Source organism: Phanerochaete carnosa, assembly GCF_000300595.1.
Source record: "Phanerochaete carnosa HHB-10118-sp unplaced genomic scaffold PHACAscaffold_18, whole genome shotgun sequence".
NCBI classification, from domain to species: domain Eukaryota; kingdom Fungi; phylum Basidiomycota; class Agaricomycetes; order Polyporales; family Phanerochaetaceae; genus Phanerochaete; species Phanerochaete carnosa.
The window spans coordinates 1-8,932 of NW_006767645.1; the positions used below are offsets into that span (position 1 = coordinate 1).

Below are 8,932 nucleotides of genomic sequence, written 5' to 3' on the forward strand. Positions count from 1 at the left end.
GTAGAGCCTCTGACTTTCAAATAACCTGAAGGGAAACGCCCTTGGTATAGTGCACGAGTTCACTATTTGACTAACCCTAGACTGCGAGAGCTAGTGGCGTCATTATTTGAGACTGTGGTACGTCTCCTGTAGAGCTTACAGTAATTAGACTAGCAGTAAAGAGATTAAATCTATTCTTGATCTTTAACTCTAAATTGGAAGCTTCAGACTGCTTCAAGTTATACAAATCCTCTAAGGACATTGAATTGTCCTTACTAGCCAAAGCTTACTAAGTTAACCAAGACATTAACTTGTCTTTGTTACCCTCTTATCTTACTTATCTAAAAAACCCTATTCTACTAACCCAAGTAGCTAGTCCTTAAGCTACTAACTAAACCTTCTTACAGCCCATCTTCTAAGATTCCTTAAAAGTCCCTTGTAACAGGCAAGTGAGGCTTTAGAGTACTTAAGCAGATTAGTAGGTGGTCTTTGAATTAGTCCCCCACGAACACCAGGATAGCTTGGTTGAAAGGCTAACCCAGTGAACCCTGGAAAGAAAAGATTGGGAAAACCAAATCTAAATATTCCATACCATACCCTTCTTGCTTCTAGTTTAGAACAGACCAAACTCCATTCTCTTTTATTAAAAAGTAGCCTTCTAGGATTTCTCCTAGAATCTTCTTTATACCAAACCTCATTTTTATTTTCTTTACTTACTTTTCTTATCCTAACCTTTTCTTTACGACAACGGATTGTGGGAGTAGATAACACCGACTGCCGGTGAGAACGTGGATGGTATGGAAATCCTGTTTCCTGTCACTCTCAAGCGCACTGAGACATCTCACCGCCTCAGAGCAACGATTCCTGATTTTTATACACTTGAGTATGGATCCGCTTGCAATGTGAACAGCCTCGCATCAGGAAAATGTTCAAGTGTCCTGGTCCAAACCAATATGCATTGAGTGCCTTGATGGCAACAATTAATGCTTCCAAGATAGGTCCAAGCCAAGAAATCTCATCTGACCCAAGACGCCTACAGCATCCAGATGTTTTCCTGATGCTGTTCTCTGTCAGCGTTGTTACTTTGGAAGCTCTTCAATGGCAATTTTAAACAAAACGCTGCTAAAAAAAAGCTGCACATGTGTAAGCAGTTGCAGTATAAATACTGACAGACAACTAGCCAATTACTCATAATCTGTGCAAGTGGTAGCCTCATCTTGATACAGCTCGCCTCCCCGCTTCCTCACATCAACTATGTCCGCACAATCGGACCAAGCCCTTGTCCAAGCCTACTTACGACTGTAAGCGTCGCCCCTGCTTTCACTTAAAGTCTCAATACTTATACCTTGGTCTTCCAGCGCTACAGCCAACTATATAAACATAGCTGCTGCTTGCAAGTACATCTTTTGTTTCCCATTGCATCACTCACACGCTACTACCTATTCCTCAGGCCTCATCGTCTACGAACTCCTGATTACCATCAGTGATGAAACCAAAATCGTCTGGAAGAGACCTATCACTGTGTGGGCCGTGCTACTCTGCTCAGTACAATGGTGAATGGTCCTCACGGTCATCCAGGATCTTCCACCGGCAACGCAGAGTGTAAGCCTTACACTTCTTTTGCTATGTGTAATTTATGATAATAATTGTTATAGGAGTGAGTGCAGCTTATTCTGAGCCTGTGGATAACAGGCCACTCACTGGAACCTGACACATAGCTGCACGTCGCTTGAAATCTTGAACTGGATGCTCATTCTTGCCGGATTTTTCCAGATTGCACGTATGCCTCACGCAGTCTGCACAAGTCAGAAGTGCCCACTAACTTCGTTTTATCAGTTTTTTCTGCCCTGCACATCTTTGCAATCTGGAACAGGAGCTATGTCTGGTTGCTGGTGGTGTTCACACTGAGCATGGCTCTATTCGCAACAAATCTAGTGCGTGTCACCCTTGTCCAAACTTCACATATGCCCTTACCCACCTTTTTACGCAGTATAGCACGGTAGGATCGAAGGACAGACTCACTATAGACCCGATCACTGGAATGACATGCGTCTCGATCCCTCCTATCTCTGAACAAAAATTTGATACGTGAGTGTATGGTTCTTTGTCATGGCTGCATTTCCAGAATACTAAGCTTTCACAATATAGACGTACGTTCTGTGGTCAGAGCATTCTACTATGTCTGAGACACTGATACCACGTGCTCATAGTCACGTATATCACACGTGTCTTGCTTATTCTCACCGACACCATTGTGGTCGTCCTGACTTGGATTAAGACATTTGGACAATGGAAGGATGCATGACGCCTCAACATGAGGGTGTCGCTGACAAAGTGTCTGCTGCTTGACGGTTTGTAGTCCTCTGCACATCATCACAACCCTGCTCCTGATGCTCAGTTGCCCACGCAGAGACTATCTATTTCATGTGAGTGTGATGAGAGGGCTGCATTGAAAGGAATCTCTCGTAAATAGTAATGGATATAGAGCTCTGCTAGCAATAAACGTTACCCAATTGCTGACCACCAACCTGTCTGCGGTACGTCCCCGACATGAGCCTGTAGGCCGATAACTAATGTCGAATTTAAGGACAAATCATTTGTGGGCACGTTAATGATGACTTTGGTACGTACCCTACATTCTACTGATCCTTTCTGAACATATGGGTTGGCTGTGCAGCCCTTGGTGCTCATCAATTGCTTCATAATCAACCTCCGCCAGACAGCCTACTCGGAGATGTTGGACTACTCTGTACACATCAGTGATCTGCAGCAAGGGCAGTTGACACTGCATTTCACAAGGCCAACGAGTCGATTAGGCAACGTCGAGGGGACGCTGCAAAGTGGTTGGGGCGCCAAAGCTTGTGACGACGAGGATGCTATCGCAGGAATGGACCAGGAAGGACATTGTGAGAGCAATGCTGAACTTTGACGCGTGAACTGCGTCAAAGAATGACCAGACTTCAGAGTGTGCTGTGTTTCAGGCAGACAGTGGCATCTGTCATTAATGCGAGCAGAAGACTCGAGGCTTATGATCTCGAACGGTTTCAGCCGAGTGGTATGCCGTCACGCCTTCCTGATGTATCTAATGATAGCAGCTCCACATCATCATCCCCTCAGGCCGGACAGGAGTTAGAAGTGGACGGGGTATGAAGTGGCCGCGTGGGTCCCAGCGTATTAATTTGCGGAGTGGCATGCAAATACAATGGCCTATTGGCAGTGGATTGACACAGAAAAATATTATACTCTACTCAAAAACATCAGCCACAAATATTAGATTTTTGGATCACGTCTCGAGATCGTGTTTGCTGGCACCTCGGGCACACGTAGTTTACTTGTATTTATCTTATATTGCGCCCACGTTCGTACCTGATACATTTATAACATAGATAAATACCTGCCGAATAGACTGCGAACACTTGCGCGTTTGCCTCCTTTCAACAATACAGCTCACGACGGCGGCCTGCATTTTCAACAACAAATTGATCAACTAAAATCTCATTGAACATCTCCCCTGCCGTAGCATGATATAGCCTCAAGATGTCCTGAATGATGAGAACCAGCTTCTCCAACACCTGTACAGTTATGCCAGATGTGCCTATGCACGAGTGTGAGAACAATGAAAGGATAGGAGGAAGAACGAGCACTTACTCTTGGACGTACTTGCAGCCGAGAAACTAGCAAGCCGCCCTCGACAACACCAAAAGCACATCCATGATGTAGAGAGCAAGCCGCACCTTGAGGTCATTGCAAATATACAACTAATCTCGCCCGGCCTTCGACACTCCAAGAACAGAATGCCCTTCGCGACCTCCCTATTGGATTGCCCACTCTCGCAGGAATCTGCACATAGGTGCGGGACCCAACCCAGCGTAGAATATAAGCATTGGCGCAGCCAGGTCCACAGATGGACAGAACATTGCGTTTGACGGCCGCATCGTGAGCTGCATTCCGTCATTCTGTCGGAGGCCGGCCAAGTATGTCATCGCCACGCTAAGGAACGGCTCGCCATGGCCAGATGTTACAGGTGTCCTGGGCATGCTGATTGTCAGCTTGGCACAGGTGGTATCGGCAAGTGGGGACGAGGACACGGAGCATTGACGGGCGCGCATGTCTGCGGGGAGAAGCTGGAGGAAAGTGGCGAGGAGAATATCAATGTCTGGAGAGAACCGTCGTTGCACAGCTTTTCGTTGGGTCCTTTAGTGCGTTTTAGAAGGCTTTGGCACTGGCCAACTTGCCGAGGACACGCAGGTCCTAGGCAATTGCTAGCCAGGTCAGCTCTGCGTATCGGGCGAGCAGCGTTGAAGCATTCATAGGGCGATCAGTAGGAATGGTAGTCAGATCAATGGAATGAACAATGACCTGCTCATGCGTTAATTTTTGCCTCAAAGGTGTGCCACTATATACGCACCTCTTGGCCAGTTACGAGATGAAAGCAGGCTATGAAGGTCGAAGGTGGACAGAAATAAATATCTGGTGTTCGCAGAGCCGAATCTTGTTTTTGCAGCAGCTGACAGCTTATTTCACTGTGATATACCTAATTTATTCGTATGTTAGTGAATCTACATGCATCTACACTCAATGTTGTGTGCAATACCGCAAATAAGTATCAAGGGTGTTATTGGACAAAAAAAATTCTCACATTCACGCCAGCCACAAATTTTTGTTTTTGATGTGCGTCTAAGGTTATGCGTGCGTATACCTGCACTTTCGTGCGTATTCCTGCACGATGATGCATGTTTGGTCACTAACATGTGCTAACGTGCACGAAAGCTCACGTTTGTGCACCTTCGTGCACTTACATGCACAAAAGTGTGCATTTGACAAACTACACATTCATGTTATCACAATTCATTTTCGCTAGATGTTTACTTTCGCGCACCTTTGCACACTTTTGTGCACTTTCACGCACCTTCACGCACTTTTGTGCACTCGAAGATTCAAATGAGATGCATAGTTACGAAAATGAAAACCAATTGTCAGCTTACATAAAACTGAATAATAAGTTGAGTGCACGAACATGCACAAACGCACACACATTAGCGCCATCACCAATCTCAAATCAGGGCGTAACCAAAACCAAAGCTCAGCGGCATGCACGATTGTGTGCGTTTGTATGCTTTCGTGCGTGATCATGTACGTTTGTCTATTTTTGTGCACGATCATGTACGTTTGCCCACTTTTGTGAGCTTTCGTGCGCATTTGTGCACATTTGTTCACATTTGCACACCCTTGTCCGCCAAACTGTGAGTACAGTCTGCACCAATTCCAAACTCATTTTTTTTGTCCAATAGCAACCTTCATAAATAAGTGTACAAAGATGCACCCAAGCCGCATTTCGTCCACATCAAAACTCGTTCTCGCAGTCTGGAACTCATTCTCGTGTGGTGCTTATCATTGATTTTCCAGTTTGAGCTATCGTTATATCTAAATATGGAGAATCTGTGATGAGAACTAATGCACAAAGGTGCACAATTGTGCACAACAATATCATGCCCATGACTCTCAAACTCCCAGTTGTGTCTGTACAGGGGCACAGATTTGAACAAATGTGCACTTATTTGCATGATCACACACAACAGTGAGTATAGATGTGCATAGATTCACTAACACACAAATAAATTAGGTATATTACAGTGAAATAAACTGTCAGCCGCTGTAAAAACAAGATTCAGCGCTGCCAACACAAGATATTTATTTTTGTCCACCTTCGACCTTCATAGCAGGCGCACGTGAAGTGGGTGCTTTTTATCCAGCAGACTGGCGGGAAATCATCTGTGAGAAAATTTGGAGAGTAAAAGAGGGTGATCTGAATCTCATGTAGCAAAATTACCCGTCCCATAGATTATGCTATCCAAAACACTTGAATCTGCAGCATCCTCTGTCAATATTAGGTTGTATAGTACTAGAATGCAAAAGTGCTATATACAGTTATGTCCTTTCACCAGTGCACCTGGTGCTGCAAAGACTCTATACTTAAGCATGGTTCCCAGAGCTGCGTCCAGCTGGCAAAAGATGTTAGCACAGCTGGTTCTCGGCTTCTTCTCCGTCAAAACAGCTACAAGCAGGCCAGTCAGTGATGAGCCACTGTGTTACAGAGTAAGAAGATGCAGACCTTGCGAAGTGTCTCTCATAGAGCCGTCTCCTACTTCTCAAACACCTCAGAGAGGCCTCTAGAGCCGGCATTCTCCTTGCTGCGAAGAATGAGATGAGTGCAACCACGCTCAGCAAGCAAGTAATCGCACAACATAAGGATACATTGGTACATTATAACCCGGTCGAGCTTGCCGCAGACGAAGACAGCATAAGATGCCTCCAAAGCATCTTGCCCTTTAGGCTCAAGGGCCATTCAACAAAACACGCAGCATTGGTGGCGGGTCAGCCTTTGAACGAGGCAGAGAAGATGACTGTAGGCCCGTCTGTATGCAGATGCCCCGTTACGGAGTCGACTGTGGGGCCTAACCCTAGGAAAGCATTAAACGATTCATAAATGGATCATCTGAGGTGCAGATGTACATTGGCCAGCCGCGGCGGAAGCAATTTTGTGAGCGAATCTTCCTGACGTGCCGGTGTTCGAGCTGTAGAGCACACATACAACAGCTTCAAATCGGGGGCATCTGCTCTTACAGACCGCCTGCTGGTCTTGCTAGACTTGTTGCCCCGCCACAGTAAGTTATATGACGTGTTAAACATCATCATGATGCTCTTCTTGTAGTCATTGGTGCAGGTGATAACATGGATGGAGAGCCCGTGTGGTCTGGTCGTATGCTCTGCATGAGGTAAACAAAAGCCACCTGAGCCCTTTGCCAAGCGAATGGTCGGCTTTGCAGATCGAGCGTAAGTTGTGTGAGAGACAAAAGAGGAAGTAGTGGACATACAACGCAGAGATGTACACTAAAGCCAATCAGCTGTTGGGAGTCGGGCTGGTGTCGAAGAGTCAGACGCAGCCCAAAAGACCGCTATGCATATACTCACCTACGAAATCTGGAATTCATTGCAGAGAATACGCCCAGGATTAAACTTCTCCGCCAGCTGCGGCTCCAGATAAGACAACAAATGGCCCACAAAAGCGGAAGCTTTGAGTTCTCGCTATTCTTCAGCCTGCGGTTTGGGCTGAAAATAAGCTCTGATACAACTCAATGGACGGTTCTGTTTTGTGTATATCATACATACAAGAGCAGTGGACATTGACAGGTCACTCACTGCTTAGCCTTTCCTTTGCCTATCTCCCCTTCGCTCGTTACTCTCGCCTACTTTGGTCAAAAGACCCCGAAGCTAGCATCTTCTCAGTCGGCTGCTCTTTGCCTGGAAAGCCCAGTTTTGCTTGCTGTGGGTAGTATAGGCATGAACAGTCGAAATGATGTCTCAGAACTGCATGAGATGTGCAGTCAAAGACAAGTCGGCATCAATTTGGGCAGGTAGTTCAAAGATCATCTTCGAAGGCCACTGCGGCTGAGAATCCTAATCCTACTGTGCTGCCTGCCGCCTTATCGACACCTCATTGAACCATTTCTTGGAGACAGCTCCTTACTGGCTTCTATTTTCTGTGATTGTGCGATGCAGCTTGCCTTCTCGGAACCTGGACAGACAGCAGAGCTTAGCACCTGTGGTCTCAATGTCTCAATCTTGTGTGTTATAATAAACGACAAGCTCGTATATCTGCTAACGGCAAGGTGGAACTTTGACCGTGGCCTCGGCGCATGTCCAAGTGACATCATCGGATGGGACGTGTAGCGCTGCGACCTGACGTTGGCGGGAAGCATGACGAGAATAGTTGGGGAAGCACATTGGCCACCGCAATTATAGCGAAAGTGGGCACAACGTTGATGCAGGAGGAGAGACAAATACAAGCCAAGAATGAGACAGCAGGCTGCGAGTAGGTTCATCATGCATCAGCCAGAAGCCGGGCTCCGAGTTGGAGTACAGACTGCAGGGGCAAGCATTGTGAGGCATACACACGTGCTGCGCAGGTGCAGCGAGCAGAGACGCGTCGAGAGAGAGTGGCGAGTGCTAAACATGTCAGTGGAGCAAGCGAGAGCAAGCTTCGAGAACAGGGGTCACCAAGATAGGGCAGATCACACACACACCATGGCGCGAGTTATAAGCCCGTGACTTGCAACTTTGGCATTCGCCAACCTCCAGCGGTAACCACCGGTGTTTGCCGGTGGCCATTGGTGTTTGCCTGTGGTCCTTGCCATGTATGGGTGCGTTGCTGTGGGCGCTTGTGAACACCACCATTTGTTGTCCACTGGAACTCATAGGAATACAGCAGCAACTGGTGAATATTGCTGTATATCAGCGGCAAATAATGAGATATGTTGGGGTATACCGGTGTTCAGCATGCCACGCCGGCTGCCACTGGTATTTGGTCCGGTCAATTCACATAGCAGGTAGCAGACACCACCAAACACTGGTGACATCCACTGGCAGGCAGCAGCCACTATCCATCAACATATGCTGTTTATTGTTAATATATGTCATTGAATAATAATTTTTTGCATTTTTCACTGGTCTTTGGGCAGAAGTGTGTGACATTGGGCCATGGTGTGCGACTTGCTTTCCAAGTTGAGCTAACTCTCATGAACAAATCATTTTAAGACTAGTAGCTGGCAGGTTTGGTCTCATGCTTTGTGCATAGATGGCTTATATTATGCATATTCTCACTCAGAAAATATATATTTTCCTGAGAGTCACAACAACAAGGTTCATAGCTGTTGAAATATTAATGTGACTGCTGGAAGCCTGCCTTCACTGCTTGATAGCTCATTTCTGAGCTTGTAGAAAGTTTATAAAAAATCCCAGGAGTCTTTAACCAGGTCTGTGTGGTACAATATGCCTCAAAGAATTACTTCCAGCTACTTCCACTTGGGGACACATCCAGCAATCAATTTTACACACCCTTTGCACTCAGACAGTGTACTGCATAGAGACACTTCAGTGAGAGCTGAGTTCTGGG

The 8,932-nt window shown here is 46.3% G+C and overlaps 1 protein-coding gene across 1 annotated transcript; it reads right to left on the reverse strand.

Moving 5' to 3' along the window:
• Positions 1 to 3,791: 3,791 nt before the first annotated feature.
• On the reverse strand, positions 3,792 to 4,136 carry PHACADRAFT_154580 (uncharacterized protein; the record flags this gene model as incomplete). Its single annotated transcript, XM_007402062.1, has 1 exon — positions 3,792 to 4,136. Exon 1 carries the CDS (start codon positions 4,086 to 4,088, stop codon positions 3,792 to 3,794), a length of 297 nt encoding a protein of 98 aa, XP_007402124.1. The 5' UTR covers positions 4,089 to 4,136.
• Between the last annotated feature and the right edge of the window lie 4,796 nt (positions 4,137 to 8,932).